At 39.8% G+C, this 25,304-nt stretch overlaps 1 protein-coding gene across 8 annotated transcripts in view; it reads left to right on the forward strand.

The window, feature by feature from the left end:
* The window catches only part of ENOX1 (ecto-NOX disulfide-thiol exchanger 1), a 362,795-nt gene that overhangs the window by 210,346 nt on the left and 127,145 nt on the right, over positions 1–25,304 (forward strand). For 3 of the 8 annotated variants that reach the window (XM_033051498.1, XM_033051499.1, XM_033051500.2), the window contains exons 4-5: positions 18,521–18,655; positions 19,527–19,664. In XM_033051498.1, the coding sequence (XP_032907389.1) occupies positions 18,646–18,655; positions 19,527–19,664 (148 nt within the window). In that variant the 5' untranslated portion in view covers positions 18,521–18,645. Of the gene's footprint in view, positions 1–3,165; positions 3,254–12,697; positions 12,722–18,520; positions 18,669–19,526; positions 19,665–25,304 lie in introns of those variants that run through there. The other 5 variants (XM_033051502.1, XM_033051503.2, XM_033051505.1 and 2 more) reach the window with 5 other exon arrangements.

A 25,304-nucleotide genomic window follows, 5' to 3' on the forward strand; every position in this document is an offset into this window, starting at 1 on the left:
GATTTCTCCACATCACCACTGGACCTCCAGAGGGAAACTGCACCTTCTGCAGGAGCACTGCTCCAACTGAATCACATCTGTCATTGCAGGAGGATGCAGCCACCATTTAATGGGACTGCTACCAACACCTTACCTGACAGGGTGTCAGGTTGTACTCTGACTTTGTCAGGGTTTGGAGTTTGTTTCTTTGTAGTACTGTATTTCTATTTTAATTTCCCTAGAAAAGAACTGTTATTCCTAATTCTATCTTTGCCTGAAAGCCCCTTGATTTCAAAATTACAATAATTTGGAGAGAGGGGGTTTACATTCTCCATTTCAAAGAGAAGTTCCTGCCTTTCTCAGCAGACACCTGTCCTCCAAACTATACGTTCTTTGTCCGTATATAAGCCGCACCTGATTATAAGCCACACTTTGGGTTCGGACCAAAATTTTAGTCAAAATGGTGCGGCTTATAATCGTGAAATTACTGTAACTGCCAAATGCAGCAGGCATGAACTGAAAGAAGTGATCATGTTTTGGTGTTGTGTGTTAACTCCCTGCAACTTTTCAGTCACTTCACACACACACCAGAATTAGCAGAAATATACTTCATAATAGTATCATTTATGATTTAATAACAATTGACTTTTATTTTTATTTTCACCCCTTAGCTTAATTAAAAAATTTCAGCATCTTGGAATGCAGGCATTAAAGCTGTTTAGCTATAGTAAGGACACCAAAGGCCTTGGAAATCCAGATTTTCTGGGAAATGAATGTGATAAAGGGCAAAAATATTCTTTCCAAGTGTGATTCACTGCTGAAAGCAGCTATGCAAAATTATCACTTTCTTAAATAATGGCTTTGGCTTTTGTTCATAGTCGGGGTTGTGTCTACGGCAGAAGGAGTGTCCAAAGCATTTTTTTTTTTTTTTAATAAAATGACCTGGATTACATACCCACTTTTGCATCAATTGTGCTCAGGACTGAATTATCAGGGAGGCTCTGAGATAAAATGAACAAGGAATCCCATCACTGAATTTTAGTATGAACATTTTTCAGGTTGTTGTGTCTGAATCTCTGCCAAGTTTCAGCCCCATAATAAATGAAGTCCAACCCACACAAAGTAAGGAAATAAAAAAGGAGGGGAAACAACCCAACTTGTACAAGGCAAAAACAGTAGGCATTTTTTATGGGGAAACAAGTGGCCAAGAATAATTTATTGGAAAAGTAATTATCTAAAGAGAAAGTGGGCTCTTCTCTCTAATTGGAAATGATAACATTTTCCAACCATACTAAACACAACAGAGGATCATCATTTTGCTTCACTAACCTGGTTAAATTAAAGTTGAGAAGTTGCTTTCCTCAAGTTTTTTTGTCTCCTGACACCCAATACGGCAATTGAGCCCACATCCCTTTCTCTATGGCAAAATCTAATCTGGCTGTCACAGGACCTGTGAAAATCATGGAGATGATGAGCCAGGGTCTGGTTTCTGCATTTTATGTCTCACTTATTTAATCTCTATTCACCCTCAGATAATAAATATTTCATATGTTGGGCAGGTGAAAGGTTTCATTCAGCTGCAGATCTGCTTCCACGGCAACTGATTCTTCTCATGTGAACAGTTAAAATGTGTTGAAAACAAAGCTTGCTTTCTGTTTTTCTCCACTGTGGTTTTATGTGTAATATATTATTTGTTTTCTCCCTCCTGTCCCTCCTACAAGCAGATACAGAAAAGCCAACAGCATTAACAAGTAATTCTAAACAATTTATAATCCAAACATATTCTCTCTTCCAGTCAAAATGGGATGAAAAATGCCATTTCATTTGACAAGCATAGAGGTAATGTCTAGAGATATGAAATTGCCCGGGTTAGCATCTATAAATACTCTGTACACAAAAAATGCATGCAATCACAGTACTACTTTATGCTTTACAGTATGTTTCTCCATTGCTGCTGGGTGTTTCCTCAATACCATTGTCCCCCAATTCACTTAATAGAGTTGGTTTTGGTTTTGTTTTGGTTTTTTTGCGGAGAGGGGGAGGTAGTATCCCAGGTTTTTTTCTAAGAAAGGTTTCCTTCTCTAAGAAAAGCTGCTAGCTAAAAGCTGAAGCCAAAATGTCTGCAACCATATCTGATTTCTGCCAATGTTAGTGCTTGTGATGGATCTTCTGGAACATGTCTGCTGCATCCTTTGCATCTTGCAGAAGGAGCTCTTTGGAAGCATACCTTAGCTCATTCTTTCTCTGCACATTTCCACACAGAGTGGTCTGCTGCTGTCCCTCTTCCTCTCAAGCCATCCCCACATCTGGACTCTCTGACTCATGCTGTGCCTGTGCCCAGCTCCTTACCTCTGTCTGCACACATGGCTGGTGGCTTCACAAAGCACTTCCCCTGCCTGCCTGCTGAGTCAGACTTGGTGGAGTGGTGAAATTTTGGTAAAAGGGCTCCAAGTAAGGGGCTTTTCCCTCTACCATCGCCTATCAGGCTCAGACACATTTTCACTTGCATCTGACCATCTGTGTGGACGCTCCCTTGATGGAGTTATGGCAGAATGGGGACATCATTTCATAAGGCACACAGCTGTCTTAGGAAATAAGTTAGAGAGCACATCTCAGGTGTGATCTAGGAGTTTTAGATATGGTGGAGAAGGTGGCTTCCTGATGAAGATAGGTGGCTTATTTGAGCTCTCTGTCCTCTCGTATTTACTGTACAGCTTTCTAGTGATGCTATATTTGGGGATTAGGGCGTTCTAGATCAGTTTGAAAAAACTGGCATGACATGATGCACAACTGCTGTTTTGGGTTTAGGGGGAGATGGAAAATGGGTACAGCCTCTGATAGGTGTCTTTGTGCCTGGTAGCTCTGTGGCAGATTCCCCCTATTAGAAACAATTGAACTATATCTGACCTTGCAGCCCTCTCCCTTCTGTTTCCAGGCATATAGATTTTAGCCAGCAGGTCTCTGGTTAACCCCTCCTCACTGTTGTTTATTTCCTGCCACTCTGCAGACACACCACTGAGCATTAAGCATGTGAACTCAAAGACGCTTCCTCTCTCCTGTACAGTCTTAATAGCAAACAGTCACGAGCTGGGCTTCTCCAGGCAGAATTTCTACCTAAGAAACATAGGTTTCAGGAGTATGCCCTTTCTCTCACCCTTTTCAGATTGCATTAAAAGCATCCACTTCAAGAAACTACAACTGTGTTTATTCAAGCTTTGAATTTGGAAGTCGTGCCGGGATCCCTGCCACGGCACGCTTGAACCATGAAACCCAGGTCAGTTCCATTTTTTGGTTTTCATGTACTGGCACTGTGCTGCAGTTGTTTGAGCCACCAGGTCTCTGTGGAAGCAATACTTCTTTTAACATGCAGAAAACATCAGATTTGATTTTATAACCTTACCTCTTGTTTTAGGTTTTGGGTTTTTTTGTAGTACTAAACAAAATGTCAGGGTGGCATGTCAGTGAACATAATGCTTTCAAAAAGAATCACGCTGACAGGCTCAAAAACTAAATACTCTCTTTTAAACAGGCAGGAACAGCTCTGATTTTCCTTCCTGCTCACCAGGCTATACTTGGACTTGAGAGGACAGCTGTGCTTCATCTCCCTTTTGCTCTGTCGCTGTGACTGCTGGCAATTGCACTGTATAATGTGATCCTGGGCTGTGGGATATGACCAGTTTCAATCAATGTTCACTGAAGTTGACTTTGTGACTCAAAGGCTACTGACTCAATAGCCCGTTGGCTTTGTCAGTGAATCAATCCCTTTACTCTCTTCAAGCCTTCTATGGTGTTGAGGAGTTTGTGGGGTTTTTGTATTGTTAGAAAGACGCTGGGTTATTGCATTGAATGCATCTGGAAGGGTGTTACTAGGTTTGCGTGAGGTGCTTTTTGAAAAGGCTGGTTTTGTTAATAATTCTACTCTTGATCTCAGACTTCAAATGCACCCAGAGTTTGCATTTCTAAAACTTCGTGTGAGTAGTCTTTTACTGCAAGGTGAATTTGCAGAGAGAAAATCAAAGTTAACAAAATTTGGTATCTGCAATGTTTGTTTCCCCCAAACGTACATTGGTAAACTCTGTTTAAAGGCACAGTATTCTTTGTCTGCTTATTGGGGAAACATCTGGAGGCAGCAGTGCTTTATGCAAGGAAATTCATTGGTGCTTGACTTGTGGTTCTCCCTTCCCTTTAATTCCTGTACCCTGATCCCCAGTGATTGTATACTTTGGTGTTGCTAGAGTGCTCTTAAAGTAAGTGCTTCCTCTCAGTGAAAGTTATGCTGCTGTCATTTTTTAATGTTTCATACAATGGGTGAAGGATAATCTCTAATGCACCCAAACATGGGCATTTTTTCACCATGAAGCCTGCAGTTAGAGCCATTTTCCCATTCAGTCACCAAATAAGAGTCTGGAGAGCAAATACCATATCCAGCTGCATATCTTCTCTGGCTCTTTCGTGGTATGTTCAGTTCCTCTGCTTCTAAGCATGTTTCCCTTCTTTCCAACTTTTTTCCTTTGTGCATTTTTTCCTTGTCTAATTATTTTAGGTCAAGTCTGCAACAGCTGAACAGAATATATTAAAGATAAAGGTCTGTGATTTTCCTGTTGCAGAAAAATTTGTATGGAAAGATAAATATCTTTTTGGGTATTATATTTGTCTAAGACAAAGGGAAGATAAGTTCTGAGTGGCTGGAAGTGTTGTAACTGCACCATTAATGTTTAATTAGTATTGGCAGCCAAGAAGTGCCTTTCTGGATTAACCAGACACTCAGCTTCTGAGATGTGCATAGGTGGCAGAAAGTGATAAAGCTCGTGAAACCGCACCTCTGGGAACATGTAATGGGATCTTTCCTGTGATATGCAAATTACGCTGCCAAGTTGCTGTATAAACAATTCATGGGAGATGTAGTGAGAGGTAGTTAAATAACTGGATCACATATCAAAGATAAAATCCATCACTGGGAAAATGTGCTAAAAGAGTGGTTTTGCTTTTAAAAATAAATAAATAATGAACAGAAAAAGATCTTTGCCCAAAGCATATAGTAGCACTGAAGAGTAAATAGCAAATGATTTATCACAATTGTTGCAGTTCAGAGTAAACAAGCATTTTGGAAACTAATGTTCACAGAACTTGTAAAAACCAAGACTTTTCCTAGTACAAGTAATCTAGCCAATAATGCTGCTTTTTTTAGACTTTTTTTTCCTTTTTTTGGTAACTGAGAAAAAAAATCACAAATGTTAATTTGGTTACTTTTCAGGCAGATACGCACTGCTTACTTTTCAGTGATAAAACCAATCCCATCATTTCTATTCTAAGCATGAGCAAAGATCTCAGGCAGCCCAGCAAAATGTATTTCAGGGTCATATATAGCCATAGATCAATGAGTGTGAGCAAACTGTATTGACACGAGCAGAAGCTGAGCTCATGCCTTCAGCCTGAGTTTCTAATTTTTGTATTTTACACTGTATGAGGAAAGGATTCCAGATAATAGCACTCCTCCAATAAATCAAAGATTACTCCTTCACAAATGGTACTGGAGCCTTCATTGATTCTCTGTCCAACTTCACTGTTCTTCCACAGAGGTCAATTCCTGTAGCACTTGTCTTGCCTCAGCCTTTTCCTGTATCTGCTGTTCATTTAGGATCTGATATAGCTCCGTGAGAGGCTTCTGTATCCCTCCTTAGTGGAAGCTGCATCATGTGCTAGTGTCTTAAGGGGCCAGAAGCAGAAAATTTAGGAAGGCAGCAGGGGATGTTAAAGCATCACGGGTCAAGGGTAATATTTTTGACCTGTGACTTTCTTTTGTTTTGCCATGTAGCAGGAGTTATACTCTAGATAGAGTTGTACAACCACAGTAAACAGGTCCCACAGTCAACAAATATATCGAATTCTGTTCTATGTTTAATCATCAACAGAGACTATTTCAGATGATCTTCCACCAGGAACAATATCTCCTAATTAACTGTAATTAAGGTATATTATGACTAGAGGATATGAAACTAGATGTATCTGCCTCTTGGCATTTCATATTTGGATTTTTTTTCTGCTAAGTCTCTTAATATGCTTCAATTAATGTTAACAGAGGGCAGGCCATTCTCAGTGATGAATCTGCATGTGTGAATCTTAGTATCACTGAGATGAGATGAAGCATGAATCTTTCCATCATTAAATTCCCCTTAGAAACATAACTGAATTACAATTAAACTGAATTTACTAGCACAAATGTTGGTTATGAGGAACCTAAGGGTCAAAGCTTAATTGTCTTATCCTGTAAAGTGCAAAAGCCTGTGCCAGACATGACAGGAAATTTGGGTGACTTGTCTGCAGAGTCTTCAGAAGTTCTGTAGCCTTTCATAGAAGATAGAGCATCCCTTTTCATTCACTGAGAAGTCATACCAAACTGTTTTTTTCAGGCCATATTTGAATAAGAAAATTTTAAATTTTAGTGCCCCACAAAGGTTTTATCATCTAGAAAATTATTGCTTCTCTCTCTGCATTGTGGCAGATACCCAGTCTTCACCAATAGATAAGCATTTGGAGACCTAATCAGTAGTAAACCTGAGGTCTTTGTATAGATAACTTAACAATTAAGACATTTTAACTATTCCTGAATGAAAGAAAATTACCAGCTTTAAAGAGAGAATTTCCTAGCTCAGGCATTTCTGACCATGTAATTAAACTAAATACGCCGCTTCCTTGCCCCTAGCCACAGTTGTCCTAAGAAGATTAACAATATTGAATTTCTACCCAGGCTGAAATCTTGTTTGTACCCTGAAATATGGACCCTGAAATAGCATGACAGTGCACTACAACTCCTCAGTGATGCTTCACTGTGAAGTGATGCCAGTGATCCACTTTGCAGTATCACCAATCCACAGGACACAGGAAAGAGTTCACCATTTCAAAGATGAGTATAGATGAAACCAGGTTGCTGCAGAGTTTACTGTGGTGTGTAGATATTTGTCTGAAGTAATCTATTAGATGTCGTAGAGCATATGCAATCAGAAGATCTTGCAGAAAACACTGCTAAAAAAAAAGATTAAAAACCTGTTTCCCATGCTATTCCACTGAGCAACTCTATTATGATCAGGACTTAATTTAAGTGATCTACTATATTTATGATTGCACAATATAATCATGTTCCTGGGATTGTTATTTCTTTCTGTCATTTATTTTTAGCTACCTCAGTTCTATGTAACTTCTTAAAGAAAATATTTCTTAGATTTATTTAAATTGTGTTCCCAAGCACAATTGTAATTCACCTTATCTGATTGAGAAATGGCATGATTACAAACTTTTAGTTTTCTTTTAAGATACCAGTAAACATGTTTTTTTGAGTCTCATATTTTGCTTGCATCTTATGTGCCCACACTTGCTTGATCACATGCAGGAAATATTTTTGTACGCTGGTGCTATGCATGACTATGAAAGGAGCTGTAGATAGAACAAGATGAGATACAGGCTGTAATTTACACCTGACAGAGTGTGAATTTCATTGGAAGTGCTTTTAAAGGAAACTTGCTATTTTCTCCACATTCAGATAAACAGTGATTCTGTAGGAAATTATGATAATTGATTTTTTTTGTTTGTTTGTTTGCTTGTTTTGTTGATTCCACTCTGCTTTAGTTTTGAATTTTATGGGGGAAGAATAGTCCTCGACTTGATGCAGTCCTGTGTTATCTGCAGGCCCAGGTCATGGTCCTGTGTTGCTGGACACACCCCATAGGCAGAGAACAGCCTGACTAGGCAAGATTAATAAGATCTTGGCTAAAGAAAGTATAATCACACCATTTCATAGGCAGGGGATCAAGGTATAGATGGTTTAAATTGCTTGCCAAAGGTGTGTTGCAGAGCTATAAGAGGAACAGGAATCTCCTGGATCCTCGTCAAGTTTCTTTTTCATTTCTAGCAAACTGAAGACCCATATTTGTTTTGGCTGAATTGCAATTTGGATAGTTTAGAAGACATTTGGAGGCAGAAGGGCTCTATTAAGTCTTTCCCACCAAAAGAAATATTAGTAGGCAATTAAAAGAATAACAAATGGAACCCATTCAAAATGCTCCACTTGCTGTTGCTCTGAGCTTCAGGCACGAAAGTACATGGAGGTCATTTAACCTGACCACTTATATATCAGAGGCCACTAGTGTCACTTGGGCACTCCTAAATTAAACCATATATTTTAGACAGAAATATAGCGGTCTCACAAAGCATTTTCCATTCAGACCATAAATTCAAAGGACAGGGCTTTGTCCTCTACATGTATCTGCATTGCACTTCCTGTAGTATCACCTGAGTAAGCAAGGGCAGTTCATACTCCTGTCAGTTTAATCTCTTGCATCATCACCATTATTTTGATTAATTTGATATCTCGGAGCTTTACAGAACAAAGAAACCATTAACAGCATGAGCAGAGATGGTGCCAAAGAGGCTGGACACTGACCGTGGCACGCTGCTCTCCTGCTGTGTGCCTGAAGAGCACTGTGCTGCTGTAGGGAGGGTAGTGAGCAGTGGCCCAAGATACCCTGGGGAAGCTGATGGAAACTGCTGCACCCCAGAGCCATGTCCTCTGCATGGTCAAGGGGTGAGTCAAGACTGACTCCAAGAGAGCATGGAACATAAATTTTCTGGATGACAATATAAACAAACAAGTCAAAAGCCATGAGATACCATATTCATAGCTACAGGCCAAATTCTTTATTCATAACGTTGCAGTGAAAGTATTAACATTGCATTTGTTTAAAAAGTAACTAGGAGGCCATTTGTGACCCTTATAATACACATGTGGAGCAGTGCTCTGCTGGTTTACACTGGTTATGTTCTGCTTTATATTTTCCAGAGGGTCCATTTGCAAGGATCTTTACTGCTATTTATGAATATAAGTAACTAATTTACCAAAGTTTCACAAAGTGGTTTCATGGCTTCCGCTTCATGGTTAAAGGTTCCGCAAATCTTTTGGTCTTGTTGTTGACTTTGGGTTGTTTCTGATTGTATCTAGAAGGCTAGAAATACTGTATTACAGTAAATACATTATTCTTGTTATTGCCCTTGTTATTAGAAATTATTTATATAGTGCAATAAACTGACATTGTACTTTACCAACACAGATAAAGGCGAATTCTCTGCCCTGAAGAGCCTAGAATTCAAATAAGAAAAGACAAACAAATGTACAACACTTCAGAAAATGGTGGATGAGAGGATTATTAATTACATGAAAGAGGTGAAAGAACTGCATGAGGAGAGAGAAGGATGCTACGATCATCATTATTCCTAGTTTTACAATACAGTGGCACCTTAAAAGCCTCAAATGGGATGAAAACCTGGTTGTACAAGGGGCTATGCAGAAGCCTGGCAAGGGGGTGGCCTTGTGTCTGTGTCTTAGAGCAGTGCTGCCGCGCTGATATCCTTGCCTGGAGGGCTCCTGGCTAAAGCCAGCATCAGTCCAATTACAGCACAAGGAACGCCACGTTTCCAGTAGGTTTTAGCCCTGCCTGAGGCAAAATCCTCATGATTTTCTGCCCTGAAGAATTGTAACTGAAATTGAAGAAAAGAAATGCGCATACAAGAAGACATTTCAGGGAAAGGGGAGTGGAAGGATTGTTGTCTCAGTAAAGGTACGGCAGGACCACCTGGAGGGAAGGAGAGCTTTTAGCATCATTATATTCACCCTGATCTGCAGCTATAGCCTCCTCCATCCTGACCCTCTGGCAGCTAGTTACAAGGCAGAAGCATCAAAATAATTTTTGTTGCCTGATCATAGTTGATGCACACACAGTAGCTGCTGTTTTCCTGATCTGACCTCATGTTAACTGTGGAATTGCTTCTCCCTCAGTGCCCACAGAGTGTGTGATAATCCTAAATTTATGTAACTTGCTAGTGATTCCATAAACAACTGTTTAGAAAGCAGGCAAAATTCCTGGCTCTGCTTAGCGACTTAATTCAACCTCTGAGGAAAGCTAATGGGTATGTGGTAGCACAAAGACCCTGGAAGCTCTGCTTTGTCCTGTGGGAGGTGGAAAATATTCATGTTTCCCTCATTTATCTGTGGAAACTACCTTGTAAATCAGAAAGGACAGAGGGAAACTCCCTGTAGCTGTCCTCACTTCTGACTCAAAAACAGGTGCTGTCCCCAAAAATGGCAGGAATGATGAAGAAAGCCAGGAGCAGCCTTGGCAAGGCTGGTGGGCACAAACAGGGGACTGTGATAGCCAAGAGGTGTGATTTACACTGATCTTTAAAATGGGAATTACAAGGAGCAAGAAAGTTAAGTGTCTGGTAAAGAAATGGGGCTGAGGAGATGGGATTCATCATTTGGAAGTAGGAAGAAAAAGTCCAGGATGAATTTTCTCTCCAGAAAAAAGGCAGATATAGGGCATCAGAGTTGTTGGAAATGTGTTAGAGTGGGCAGCTCCTGCTGTGAAACACTAATAATTATATGTAGGCATATTCACTGGGGATGGGCAGAAAAATAAACAGAAAGACAGCCATCTCTCTCTAATTTGTATGTGTCTAAATCTGGGGACATTCTCATGAGCTATTGCAAACTGAGTTGTGCATTCTGTTCTGCAGCTCACTGTGCCAGAGTTATCAGGCAAAGGACAGGAGTGGGAGCCAAGTCCCTCAGGACTGAGTGTCTTGCTGGGATTCATATGGCATGCAGGTAACAGAGTGACAATTGAGCTCCCAAGGCACAGTTTGCTGAGCCCAGCTCATCTCCTCCCATGGGTGTCTGACAAAACAGATGTTCATATCCAAAACTGCAGTGTAGACTTCCAGCCAGGGGAGTGAGATGTGCACCTCCAAGGTGAGCTTCACTGCCTGGCAAGGTGACTGAAACAGGCTGGCAGAAGTATCTGGTTCTCCCCACTGGCAATGACAGCAGCAAGAAAACTTAAGCATAGATGTTTGTATTGGCAGAATTTAGGTGACGTGAATCCCCCCCTTCCCTAATACAACAGCGCAGTGTAACAAACAGTAACGTCTTGGCTGTGAAGAGATATTTAGGTGAGAGAATGGCCCATGGCAAATTAAGGCAAGAAATGTGCCTACATTGTAGGGGGAGTGTGGACTCAATAGATGGAAACAAAATAATGCAAAGAAAAGCAAGAAAAAGTGTTATGAGGTAAGTGGAGAACAGGAGGTGGACTAAGAGGGATGGAAGGATTGCAAGATAAATGACCCAGGGAGCACGCTGGCAATTTAGAGCTTGTAACTGGAGAAAATATCCTGAGTGTGATGTGCTAAAAGGGGATGGTAGCTCTCAGAGTGAGGACAGATTCAAGCTGATAAAAGAGATAGTGGGCTTTTTCCTTAAGCAAAATTTGACACCAGAAACTTTGAATTAAAACAAACAAAACAAGCCAAAATCTCTTTTCCAGATTTTCCTCGAACAGTCATCACAGAGAGAATAATTGATGGTGCTGCATAAAATTTTGATCAATACAGCTTTAGATTGCTTTAATATTTTGCAAAAAGTGCTCTGCAGATCACCCTTGCACTTAACCAAGGACACTTAGTTGTCACCTCTTGCTATAATTTGACCCAATGATAAAAGTGTATTTTAAAAATATGAAAATAGTTTGACTGACAGGTTTGGGGTTTTTTCCCCCAATGAATGTCTGCCTGAAAAGACAGGCTGCCTTAACTCCAGGAGTTCAATTATACAGACTCTGAAGGAGAAGAAAAATGATAATGAATGCATTTTAGAAACTTCTAAAAAGTTATTTAAAATAGACTTTCCATACATAATGTTACCATGTGAAACTCAACCTTATCCTGGTCTTCTGGGACTAGGAGACAGCAGTCTGTGTTCATTTGGAAATTCAGTAGCAAGGCACCCCTGCTTCTGATGGTCTCTATGGTACAGTCCCCGGGGCTCTGCCACAGACAGGGCTTACCTGTCAAGCTGTTCCTTTTTTTCTGGAGGTGACATGGGAATGATTTCACTTTAGGTTAACCAGGAAGCTAAAATGCTCTTTCTGGAAGTGTGTCCCAGCTTGCTTTGGTCTCTTTTTTTTTTCTATTTTGTCTTAGTTTTTCTTTAAAAACACTCAACCAAACAACCCTTTATATTTCAGCTACTTGATGTAGATTTAGATTTAGCAAACATGAAGCAAGAACATTATGTATGGTACAGTGAGTGAGAGAAGATATTTGATAGGTGTGGGGCATTTATTCTCTCAAGCCCAAAAAGATAAGAAATAGCATGTACACTCCATATGACTGCCCAAGGTACTTTGTGGCATCAAGAAAGCATTCCAGCACCTCTTATTTCAGTATTCAACCTTTCAATGAAGTTGCTGAAGCGTCTGTTCGAAATCTTCGGATGCTGCCCCTTTTGTCAGAAACACAGTGGTGTGGGATGTCATGTTTCTAAAATAACCACTGGCCTTGAGTGTAAAGTAGTGTGATAAAAGGCTTGCTATTAAAATACTGCTGTAAATGATTAAAACATTTCAGAATATTTTGTTGTTGTTAAATATAAATGAAGTTAAAATGCAAACATTTAAAGAAAGGATTGTCCTAATTTAGTCACTAAGTCACTGTTCTTTTAAATGGAAGCGAGTCACAATTGCAAGCCATCTTGGCAGGGTGAAAAACAGAGATGAAATCATCAATTCACAACAGTGTTTTGTGTTCAAGGAATAATCAGACCTGTTTTTATCAAGGCTGTGCTGCATTGCTAGCCAGCAACATGGCTTTTTTTTTTCCTCTTCCAGATGATTTTGGAACTACATATGCCTTTTCAGTAAGTAAGTTGGACTTCTATAATGCTTTGCTTAATGTGCGTCCAGATTCTGTTATTTATAGACTTTAGCATAATCAGACTGCAGCTGCTAAAATGCATGCAAAACAAAAAGCACATTTGTAACCTGTTAAGGGTTTGCTCTGAGATGCCAGTGAAGTCTGGGATTTACCATGAAATATTACCAAGTGACCTTTCAAGGAGTATCACCAGAGAATACCTGTTTATCTTGGAGACCTTTGTTTTATTTTTCTTTCTCTGTTGAAGTCTTGCAGTGTTCTGCTTTCCAAGGGAAGTCTGGCCTTTTTGTGTACCATGTGTTATCTTCAAGAAGTGCTGAGACAGTGGATTTAAGTAATGCAACATCTCAAATGAGCAGTTCTTCCAGAAAATATGTTTTGTAAAAATTCCCTTTGTTGAATATAGAGGGAAACGCTAAATATATTGTGATTTTTCTCTAAGTTGTCTTAGTCCTATCAGTATGGACATGATTTAGTCATTAACTGTTTTTTCAGTGAAAATTGGTGGAAAAGCTCCCTTGCAATCATGGGAAATCCTACATATTCAGTCTACATAGTTAAAAGTGAAAGGTCTTGATGCACGAGACATATTTTATGAGTTTATAAGATGACAGTGTAGGTTTTTAGTGGCATAATACAGAATGAACAAAGGTGTTCTAAATCATTCATAAGACAAAAAATTGGAAAGATTATATGAGTGAACACAAAACCAGAGCTCTTATTTAGGCTCCAGGGGGGCCTTATCTTTCCTAACTTGTGCCTAATGAAGCTGTTTTCTTAAGGAAAGTGCTGGTCCCTGTGAAATTAATCTTTACTTTCAAAGGCCTCCTGTAAGAGGGAGATGTGACAGAAAAAGCCACATAAACAGGATGACTCTGGAGATGCTGGAAACCAGGTGGTCTTTGCAGTAGAGCTGGGGAGGTGAAGCATACAGTAAATGCATAAGTTAGGATCCCCTTCCAGAAAAAAAGACTTTGTTCCAAAAAAGCTTTGGAACCTGATTAATTTTTTACTTGCTGTAGTAAATGCCTTTTTGCAAATTGTTGCAAGAAGCTTGTTTTCCTTCAATTCACTTTGAATTTACGAATTTAGATGATGTTTTCTCTGAGAAAACATGGTATGCTAGTGGTAACATACCATTAACCATGCAAAACAATGCCTCCTCTTGTAGCACTGCATATGCAATACTATAAAGAATATTTTTAAAAGCTATCTTTGGAATCCCATTGGAGAAGCTCTTTTTTTCATGTAGCCCAGGTAGGATGGCTATGGCACAAAAATATCATTTTCATTGTTGCTACTCCCATCTGTCTTCATTGTAAGATGGTCAGAAAGAAATGAGCATTGACTTACCGCATATCCTTGTCTGGACTTTTTTTCTATTTCTTCTTTCTTTTCTGGGAATCCTGTATGCAGCTGGAGAAACAAAAACATTGGGAAGAATCAGTACAAAATGCTTGATATATTTTAGAAGACAGCTGGAGGTAGCCTGATAAATGACCTGTTCTTTGGCAGGTCAGGTGGAGTGTGACCAACCTAATGACCACTGTCCTATGAATCACAGTGAATAGTAACAAACACTTTGAAATTGCTATTCTTTTAAGAACTGGAAAACTTGCCTAGATGTAGCAGTTCACAGGATTCCACATTGTTCCTTCCTGTCTGTGTTTCCTCAAGAATCAGCACCAATAGCATTTAATGGCTTGTACTCCCAGGTTTCAAAAGGCTGATGCCATAAATCTTTTCCTTGAAGGATTTAGTGGCCACAAAAATTAGACAAAGAGCTGAAATCACTGAAGGTCACTCAGCAGGTCATTGTCAGAGCTGGGCAAAGAACCTCCTCCTTGCATCCCAGGTCTGGCTGCTGACCCAGGCACTCCACAGAGCCTCGTTACAGCGGTGCATTTAACCAGCTTCACTGTGTTGTAACTCATTGTGGTGTTATGGATATCTAAAGGGTAGGATTTTAACTCCACAATCTGCTGTTATTGAATTAGTTTTATGTTGTGTTAATTTCTTTGTCTCATGGCATTCATTGCCTGTGATAATTGATGCAAAATGTATAACCGAGTTCTGTATTCATTTGGGTAACTGCATTTAATTGCCTGGTATAAAATATATTCACTAAGTACAATCTGCTATGACTGCTATGACTGAGAAGTGCTCATTGGTATGGACTCGAGGGTGCTTTATCTTCCTGACAACCTGTCTGAGGGAAGTCTAAATGTCTTTTGCAATTCACAGTCCAAGGACTGGTACTTGCATGGTGTCTGCAAACGCAGAGACCACCAAAAAATATAACATGAAATCGCTTTACAAAATATTTGACATCAGAATTTTGTTAATCACAAGTTATCAAATCATTAAGTTTTTGTTAATGTCCCTGCCTCTCCCAAACATCAAGGAATAGCAGGGCCCAGAATATTTTATACATTTCTCCTATAAATCAGGATTATGGCTTTATTTGCTTCTGAAGTTACTTCCCTGGAGTAGAGCTACTTCCATGCTCAAGTGTTTATAAAAACAGATTTCTTTACATATATCTTCAGGTCATTAATTCCTGGAGGAGTATTAGTGAATTGTAAATCAGGAATGCTCTCTGAAGGTGTGATGTCAGTGAAATGGTGTTGGTTGATGTCTGCTCAGGTTACACAAGATCCCTGCATAAGCTTGCACTTTCTTACCTATTTAACCAGTAACAGGGATTCAATTTATTATTAAGAAATCAAGAATCTTTGCTAGTAGATGTATTTGTCATCAAACTTAGGATCTTGCTTTTTATATGATGTAGATAGTGGGTTTATTTGTTTTCCTTGCTTGTTTTGTTTCCAGTGTCATGAAGGGTATAATAGTGCAGTGTCTGAGCTACACAAAGAAATGCTGAAAATCAGCCCAAAGCTGATTTTATTATAAGCATTAATGAAACTTTCGCCATACAAAATTTTCGAGGTTTTTAAACAAAAGCTAATGTTTGAGTCTAAATCAGGTATGAAATGCCCATGAGACTATTTTTGCCATATAATGTTGCTCTGTGTTAATGTAACCACTGAGTTGGCACTAGAAGGGATGTTCACAATTAGTATTTTTCTTTTTAAAAGAGCTAGTTTCTACAGTCTGTGTCCTTCAGGATGGAGCATTAGTTCTGCCTACAGCTTACTGCAAATTATTCAGTGTTCATAGGTTCGTTTATGCTTGTTATTCAGCTCTCTTCCACTGACAAAATAGCCTGCAGCAGTTCTTGGTTAGATAGAACTAGTTCCACTTTAGGCTCCTCACGTTCTCTTTTATGGCTTTTCCCCTGGTTCACCCTGCACTGCATTGAGGTACATTTGATAAAGCAGTAGACCTGATGGTCAGAGAGAAAGCAAAGCTGCCCAGAGTGGGCTATGGGAGTGTATTTCAAGCAAAGTATTTTGGCATTTTGGGCAGACCTGGTGGCGTAGTACACCATGAATTTCACCAGTTTAAGCTACTGATTCTGTTTTTGTTCATATTCATGGTGTTGTGTTCTTCTTCCTCTACAAGGACTTTCACAAATAATTGTGGATAATTCATTACTGTATATCAAAATTTGAAATATGTGAACAGCATGTCAGAAGGCAAACACCAAAAAGTCATTCCCAGTAGACTGAGGTGCGTTTGCCTAGCCCAGTGCCTGATCCTGCATTTCTGGCAGAACTGGTGGAACTGCAGTGTGGGTTTGGGCTGAAGAGTGTGCAGCATTCAGCAGCAGAGCCTGGAACACACTTCACCAAACAGTAAAACATGGGCAAGGGCGATGGCAGAGAGAGTCCAACACCCATTTTCTTCCTCTTGTCCCAGCAATCCATGCCTATCTGAGATGCCTTTGCCCCAAAACCATGGGGCAGTACCTCCTTCCTCCCCATTAGCTGTGGTGATGCTTTATGGGGACAAGCAAGTAGCGCACAGCAAGGTATGAAGAAGTATTTCATCACCATTTGTTTTTAAATGCTCCTTTCTTAATCAAGGCAACATGGCTTCTGGTCAGGGGAAGGGGTGAACCACTCTCATCTGGGCTATACAGCATATAAAATTGTAAATCGGGATTGATTTGGCAGTGATTCATAAAGAGCAAGGAGGGCTGTGCTGTGTGAGAAATAACTCATTGACAAGGAATAATTCAGCCAGCCCTAACCTCAAAACAGATGTTTGTGGTCAGAAGTTTATAGCCTCAGTGGAAAGGGCTAAGTACAAGTTTAAAGAGCTGAACAGGAGACACCCAGTTTTTAAAAACTTGACATAAATCTTGGCTGCCTTGCCTTATGTTATAGTCTCATTCCCTGCAGAGGACTTCCATTCAGTGTTTGTTTGGTGTTTATAGATGTTATTTAAAAGCTAATTTTATGATAAAAATATTTTATGTATAATGAATAGTAGAGATCAAATAAGAACTGGAATTGCAAATTCAAATATTAAGGGTTGATAAATAATGATTTTTAAGTAGACCCACTGTAGATTTGAACAAAATGCTTTTTAACCTAGTATACTGGTTATTTGTAAATTACAACTTACAAAAATATGTAGATCATTGCCTGAGCCTGCCTCTTTCTTCATTTTTACAGCCATTGATTTGGTCATGTTCTTATGAAATTATGTCTACAGTGTCATGGAACTAAAACATAAAGCTTTCTGGCTTGTACTTTATGCACATCAAATGAAAAAAAGAAAAGTGTGGGAGGTACTAACCTAAAATATAGTGTAATTATGTTAATTGTGTCTTTTCTAAAGATGAATCCTTTGGGTCTGCATGGTGGAAACTTCTTAATTATGGTCTTTCAAGTAGTTTCTGAAAGTCAGCACAGCTATTCTAGGGCTGAAGAAGTTACCAAAATTCACCTGCACAGTGGTAATGACCTCCCTGAAAGCTTCTGGTCAGCTACTGGCCACTGGTACCCAGCACCCTGGATCAGACCCCTTAGGCTACTGGACAGCCAAAAAAAAATTAACATGGCCCTCCTTCACCCAGAGTCACATATACCTGGTGCACAGAGTAGCTTATGTGTGTGGCCATCCTCAGCCCATGTTTTCCGGCCCTGCTGGGAGTGCTGGGAGCTCACAGACTTTGCTCACACCTCTTACCTGTTCAGCCTCCTTTCTGATGAGTGATGCGAGCCTCCCAAACGACGACAGCAACAACAGAAGTTGCCCTTATGTAAAATTCATGGCCTGACAGACACCTGATGAGAGCAATGTGTTTTAGCTAGAAACAGATACTGCACTTTTGCTTTGAGCTAACTAACCTCTGTGAGCCACGGGTGCAGTGTTAGTTAAGGAGCAGGCATCATCCTCAGCTTTGTTGGGTTTTCTTTGCCACATCTCTGCAGGCTCCATTCTGTAAGTCATTGCACAGTGTTTTCTTTCCTCTTTCCATCTCAGAACAGACGACTATTTCCTTGAAACTTGCAACATCAGTTAATTGTTAACAGTTAAAAAAAAAAAAAGTCATATTCATCCCTTAATATGTTCTTTCAGATGATGCCTTCATGCCGAGGAGGCTGTGTAGCTACTGATAAGACCTAATTTGTGAAGGGCTTTTCAACAGCCTGACAGGTTCATACGTGGTATTGTTCAGCAGGCGAGGACGAGTGCCTGCTGGAACGCCCCTACAGAGGCTGTGGAATGTGTGCACAGGGGCTGGGGCTGGTGATCCACAGGGAGTGGGCAGCAGTTTCCAGTGCCTCCCAAAGAGGTTGGTCCCTTGTTGTTGTTGTTGTGCTCTGACTGTGGCACTCGGAGCTGATTCCCATCTTTTCTCTTTCAGAGCCTAATGAGCTGTGTGTGGGCCCTGTGCTTGGTGATATCCCATCTCAAGATGCTGCTAATACAGTAGCGAATTATTCCTAACTGAAGAAGTCTAACAGAAGAAAAAGGATCCAGGGAAAAACAATGGCTGCCGGTAAATATCTCAGGTCTGCAAAGGCCATAAAAAATAACTGGAAAGAGCTGATTTCAGGTGTGACTGGGGAGGGGAGAAGCAAAAATATGTGATCACATCTTGTGTCTGGTGTTTCAGTATCAGAAGGGTGCCATCCTTTAAATACCTGACCCAGTCTTCCACATTGAAGGAAGATCCGTACCTGGGCTCAGTCTGTTTTGACCTTATTAGTGATATTTGTCTTTCAGTTTTAGAAGGAAACTTGATTTGCTATAGTGAATGGATGTTGTTTGAGTAGGGGATAATTGTTTGCAATTGTTGTTTGTAGTTAGGGGATAATGTATTCTTCAATATTTTGCAAAATGAAAAATTGCTCCTTATGAAAAACAGGTCTTTCCTTGGGGTGTGTTTTGCTCTCACAGGTTTCAGGCAAGTTCCACAACTATTTATGTATCATTAGGGTCTATCCGAGTGTGGCAGGGCCATTTATTCAGGTTGGGAGAGGCCTCATAAGGTCTCAAATCCAACCTCCTGATTAAAGCAGAGCCAGAGAGAGGGTCAGACCAGCTGTTCAGGGCTTTACCAAGTTCAGTCTCAAAAGGTGTCAGGGATGGTGACTGCACAGCCTGTTCTACTTCTTTACTATCCTCATGGTGAAGTAGTTTTCTCTTTTCCTTGTGCCTTTTTACATCTGTTGAATGTTTCCAATGTCTTTATGCTCTATTATACAATATCAAGATCTATTATCAATGATCTAAAGGTGAATCATAATTAAAAAACAAAACAAACCCAAAATAAACAGTGGTTTTGATGCATCATTTTCACTAAATGTTTTGGATAAAAATTGTGGTGCATTGGTTTTTCTACTTACAGCATGTTTACTTTCTTGCAGCAGCTGATGGTTTGGGAAGTATAGCTATAGATACCACACAGCTTAACATGTCAGTCACTGATCCCACAGCCTGGGCTACAGCTATGAATAATCTGGGGATGGTTCCAGTAGGACTAGCGGGACAGCAGCTCGTGACAGGTAAGATTTTTCTTTTTTAAAAAACATTGCTTGCACCAGTTGTGAATTCTTTGTGTCCTTTGAAAAACATGTGGAATGTTTTCAGAGGATATTATATTTTTATGTTCTGAAAACATCACCTGTGATTAATATTGCATACTATGTATTAGTCTCTTCTTGTAGTAGGTATGTAATCCATATTATATTTTAACCTTGTGAAAAACTAAAACTCTCAGGGGAAATTGAACAGCTAAGCCATCAATCTTTATGCTGGGCCAAGACTAGGAGGCAAGTCATGTCAGAGAAACATTTTTTTTTTTTTGTTTCTCCGTTCAAGCAGGATGTCTTGAGGTTCTGCCAAGGAATACCCTGGGCTGAGAACCCTTGACTGGAGATTATGGAATTGCGTTAATTGGGCAGAAAATCATGATGCCTGTCCAGTTCATATGCTCAGTTGGTATTAGTGAACTGAAGCTTTCCTGTCAGGTGTGTGCTTTTTTACTTTCTGACTGGTTCCATAGAATTAAATATCAAGAGTTCGCTCTTGTTAGACTTCGTCATTTTCTTCCCAATCGTACTTTGGGAGAGTGTTGCAAGGGATCACTTATTTGTAACACCCACAAAAACAGTATTTTGAAACCAGCAATATTTTACAGATAAGACTGCACACAGCAGACTTTGTTGTCAACAGTAGAGGCCCAATCAGTTGGAAACATTAAAACTTCTTTCCTCCTGTGATGTAGAGAAGAATTATTTATATATGGGTGGGTGCCCTGTAGACACAAACCACATGCTAGGCATATGACAGATTCTCTCTGGAAGCTGTACTGCCACTTCAGCCTAAGAAGAGCTGTGTAATATCTGTATCAGAGCAGCATCCTGTCACGTCTGTGCCTTTCCACGTAGACATGGATGCAGTGAGCCAGGTCATGATGTAAATCACTCTGCTTGCCTTACCAGGGAGGCCTGATACTTAATTTTGGCCAAATGTGCCCCCTCCTGACACTGGGAACCGAGTGGAGCTGTGCCAGTTCACAGCTGATGGTCTGGCTCTGAATTACCTGTTTACAGGCTGGTACACTAAGCTGCAAGAAAGCTGATTTAGAACGAATCAGTCTCAAGCAGAGAGTTGAGCTGGAGGAGGCTGTGAACTGATTGGTGACCTTTGGCTTTAACCCCATGCTCCTGATTAAAAGAAACAAGCAAAGCCATCCACTCCTTGGGATCCAATTCTCTTCAATGCTTCTGTCAACAGACTGGATGCAGAAGCTGAGTCCACACTAAGTTTACTGATGATACTAAATAAAAGAGAAGCTATTGATTCTCTGGAGGGTAGATTGGCCTAACAGGGAATCTGGATAGCTTACAGGGCTGGGCAATCATCAACTGTGTGATGTTTAATCAGGACAAATGCCAGATTCTGCACCTGGGACTATGTAATCCTAGATGCATGAGTGGACTGGGAGAGAAGAGGCTGGAATGCAGCCCTGCAGAAAGAAGTAATCTGGTGGGTTTTCTTGGTGGGAAGCTCAGTATTAGTCAATAATGTGTCCTGTTGCCCAGAAGGGCCAGCCTGGATTGCATTAGGCACAGTGTAACTAACCACTCAAAAGAAGCATTTATCCCACTTCACTCAGCTTTGGTGCAGCCTCACCATGAGAGCTGTGTGTGGTAAGAGTCATATGAAAAATATGAGAGTGATGAGTGTGTTCAAGGGAGGGCAGGAGAGATGATGAAAGGGACTAGAGAGAAAGGCTTGTGAGGAGCAGCTGTGTACACTAGGTTTGTTCAGCTTAGAGAAGAGGAGGCTGAGGAGTTGCTGTCTACAACATCCTAATGAAAGTGAGTGCAGAGGGTGATGCTGATCTTGATCTCTCTGTTGTCTGGTGATAGGATGCGATGCAATGACTTAATGCTGCATCGGGGGATGTTCAGACTTATAATGAGGCAGAAGTTCTTCTCTGTGAGGGTGGTCAAGCACTGGAACAAGCTACTTGGGGATGTGGTCATGGCCTATTGTTCAAGAAGTGTTTGGACAACATTCTTGGATACATGCTATAATTTGTACCATGAGGAGTTAGGAGCTGGACTTGATCATTGTGAGTCCCTTCCAACTCAGAACATTTAATGATTCTATGTGTTGATGGGGAAACAACTTTTTCTACTTTGCAGTGGGGATTTGCCTGCAGGTGTTGTGCTCAACTTGAACGCGATTACCTCCAACCTGAAAATAGTCACGTGTCAAAATCAGCTTCTCCTGTTTTCATTTATGAGCATCTTAGTTGTATATGCTGTGGAAGTTTGCCCTGCCTTTTTGTCTTGCTCTGTTCTGTCTCTACAGTTTCAGTGTAAATTTTGTCCTGAGGTGTGCTGTGCAATCCCTACATGGCAGCCTCATTTCAGGTGCAGTGCTTTTCCCCACAAGGGAGGATCTCCAGGATTTTATACCATTGACAGCCCCCTGCTGTAATTTCCATAATTATGTGTATCACGTATTGTAAAGATGTTGTACAAGTCAGTTCATATTTGTTCAGCATTTTCAATATATGAAAGGTGCCATAAGTAATAAATATTAATTACTGAAGTGCTGCCTGCTTTCTCTATAGGTGCAGAATAACTTATTTTCTTTCCTTTCCTATTTTTTTTTTTTTGTTTTAGAGTCCTTTGTATTTTCAAGGTAAATAGGTGCTTTGAGGCTTCATTATATTTCCTTAAGATTAATAAGTTTGACACATTTTCTTTATGGCAGATCCATAATAGCAAAGCTTCAGTTTGCCATGGAAATACTTATAGATTTATTTACTCTAATATATTTACTGTATCTGTGTTCAGTAAGGGTTGCATCATTATATTCAACCAAATATATAACTAGTCCCTAGCTATTTCTGGCTTTTTCATTTTTTTGCTCTTAATCCTAGTAATGATGTCAGCTTTGTCAGCAGTCACATAGTGCTTTTGCTACTGTCATCTGTTGCATTTCTCTGGGATGAAAATGGCACAGCAATGTCCCAGTGTTAACTATTTGTCCATCTTTAAAGTTTTATGGGGTTTTTTGGGTTGGGATTTTTTTTGGTATTTTTTTAGTTTGTTCGTTTGTCTTTTTTTGTTTTTCTGTCCTCAGCCTTGTTGATAGCTAGGAAAGCAGTGAGTAGTTCAGATTAATCTTTACATAACCTGCCATAGTCTGAAATTTGGTGTAGGGTATTCACCTGTATCCTGACATATCTCTTAGTCCTCTGGTCTGTCAGTGCTCAAAGGATTTATGCATTCATGGACTTTCCTTCCCCAAACTGACCAGTTCCTGCTTGCTGTGTGGCCCATTTTTGTTCTCATATGTATAGAGTCCATATGAACTACTAAGTCATTTTAGAGGTTTCTCAAGACCTTTTTTCCCCCAGCAGTTCTGAACTTCACTGCTGGGGTGCCTGCCTTGTAGCAGTTATGCTCCCCTGTTTGCAATCTGTGAAGCTCTTGTCTAGCTCAAGAGTTTGCTAAAAATGACAACCAAAGCTTCTGCAACATCTGGCCAATGCTCTTCTCTCAGCCTGAGATGATTGCTGTCTGGTTTTGGTAACTAATCAATTTTAAGCACTCCTACCCTTTTAATACCAGTTTAGGTGGTATCTGCACTCTATTTAATTCCTTATCTCCCAGTGCCATAAGATTGGATTTTTGATCTGGGCAAAGGTCAGAACCTTTCATTTGTAAAGATGGGTTCCTGTTAATAGTTATATAATATCTCTTGGGTATCTACATATATTTTGCTTACACTTATTCAGAAGTTAATCAGAAGTTATTCAGAAAACTTACTTTTTTCCATGTATTTGGCTGCTGCATTACATATACACTGCTATGTGCATTTATACATTATATATACATAATTCATACAATAAATTGTAGTTTAATAATACATTAGTTAAAGTGTTAAAGATTGATGTGGAATAGTTATGGCTGAAAAGTATTTTCAGTCTAAATTTCCCCTTTCAGCAGGTTATAATTTCTTTTAAAAATGTACCTTTTAGGCTGAATTTTCTCATGGTTGCTCTTAGCCCAGAGTAAAAAAAGATCTGGAAAAGTTGAAGGAAATCTGTTAAACTGCTTTTGAATTATCCAGGCCTTAAAATTGCTGTTTTCTTTGCTTTGAGACTTTGAGAAAAATGGTCAGGTGAGAGGGGAAGGTTAGTTTGTAGTTCATCTTTTTGAGAACTAAATCCTCTTTCTGCACTCAACAACTCAGATTCAAGCACATCTTTCAAGTACATTCAAGTCTGCTGTTTTGTTAGATTTTAGGACTAGAAGAAATACTCAGTGACCTAAGCCAACTGAAAATGTTTTATTTTTCTTTTGCACTGGTACTTTTTAAAGGCAATTTTGACATTCCTGAATCTAGAGTTCTTGCACTTTCATTTATTTTAGCAAATGCTGTATCAGATCACCTGTATTCCAAGGGAAGATATCCTCTCAAGAAAGTTATTTACTTCTCTGTTCAATTGAATTCTCCTTTCGTTAATTAACCAGTGCTCAGAGAAACAGGAAGCAATTTTGAGGTGCTTTCCTCTAGATGACCTAAACATTTGTGAGTCAAAAATTGTGTATGGCAAAAAGTTCCCCAGCACAAATGAACCTGAAGAGTGGTACACAAGTGGCACTTCATTTAACCTTTATGTTAAGCTCATGCCCTGTGATGCATATTTGTGCTCTTACAGAGTAAAATAGCAAACCACAAGGGCAGACATTCAAGATGAAAGTTGCAGATCTGCCTGGAAGTCAAGGGTATGTCTGAAAACTGATGCCTTCTGATTATTTACAGAATAATTATTAAGGCACATTGTTCCATAGGAGTCTGGCCAATATGCCTCAGCCTCAAGATACTAAAATTTTCAGTGATACCCAGTTTTTGTATTTTTTTCTCTGAAGTTAGTCTTTGACCACTTGTACAAAATCCTAGTGAAATCAGAGGCTAGGAACCTTTGAAGCCTAAGATCTTGCTTACCAAAAGATACAGAAAAGAGCATTTTTGTGGTATTTTTTAGACACTAGAGGTTGTGAAATATTAGGCACTTACATCAACCTTTTCTGTTTTTCCATTTGTCTCTGCTTTCCCCACACACTTGTCTTTTGACCTGATTTCAGTGTAACATAGGAACTGTCAGTTCCAATCAGGTCACCTCGCTCAGGATTGTGCTTTTGACAGTGTTGGGTATCAGTTACTTCATAGGGAGAGATCCACAAGGCAAATCAGCACTGAAGTGCTGCTCTCTCCAATGCACTCTCCTCTTGATCATTAATAAAGAGAATGAGGTTCCCCAAACTAGAAGTTATCCATCCAAATCAAGTCATAACTCAAGGAAACTTCACTTTTGGAAGCAATACCTGTGGCAGTAAGTCGTTGCAATCCTGAAACTGTAACCCCAGACATGCTTTTTAATAACAGAATGAGTTGTGAAATTTCGATCTAGAGACTCCTAAATCTCAAGACACAAAATTAAACGTACTTCCAAGAATTTTACTAGCTCAAGGCCTACAAGTGTTTGGAGTCATAACATTCAGACTCTCTTTTTCTCCAGAATGAAGACTGTAACTAAAGACAATCACTATATTCAGATTCCAGGCATGCTTTATTAATTATTGTTCACTGCAGGTCATCATATGCTGACTAAA

The sequence above is a fragment of the Catharus ustulatus genome, chromosome 2 (assembly GCF_009819885.2).
Source record: "Catharus ustulatus isolate bCatUst1 chromosome 2, bCatUst1.pri.v2, whole genome shotgun sequence".
NCBI classification, from domain to species: domain Eukaryota; kingdom Metazoa; phylum Chordata; class Aves; order Passeriformes; family Turdidae; genus Catharus; species Catharus ustulatus.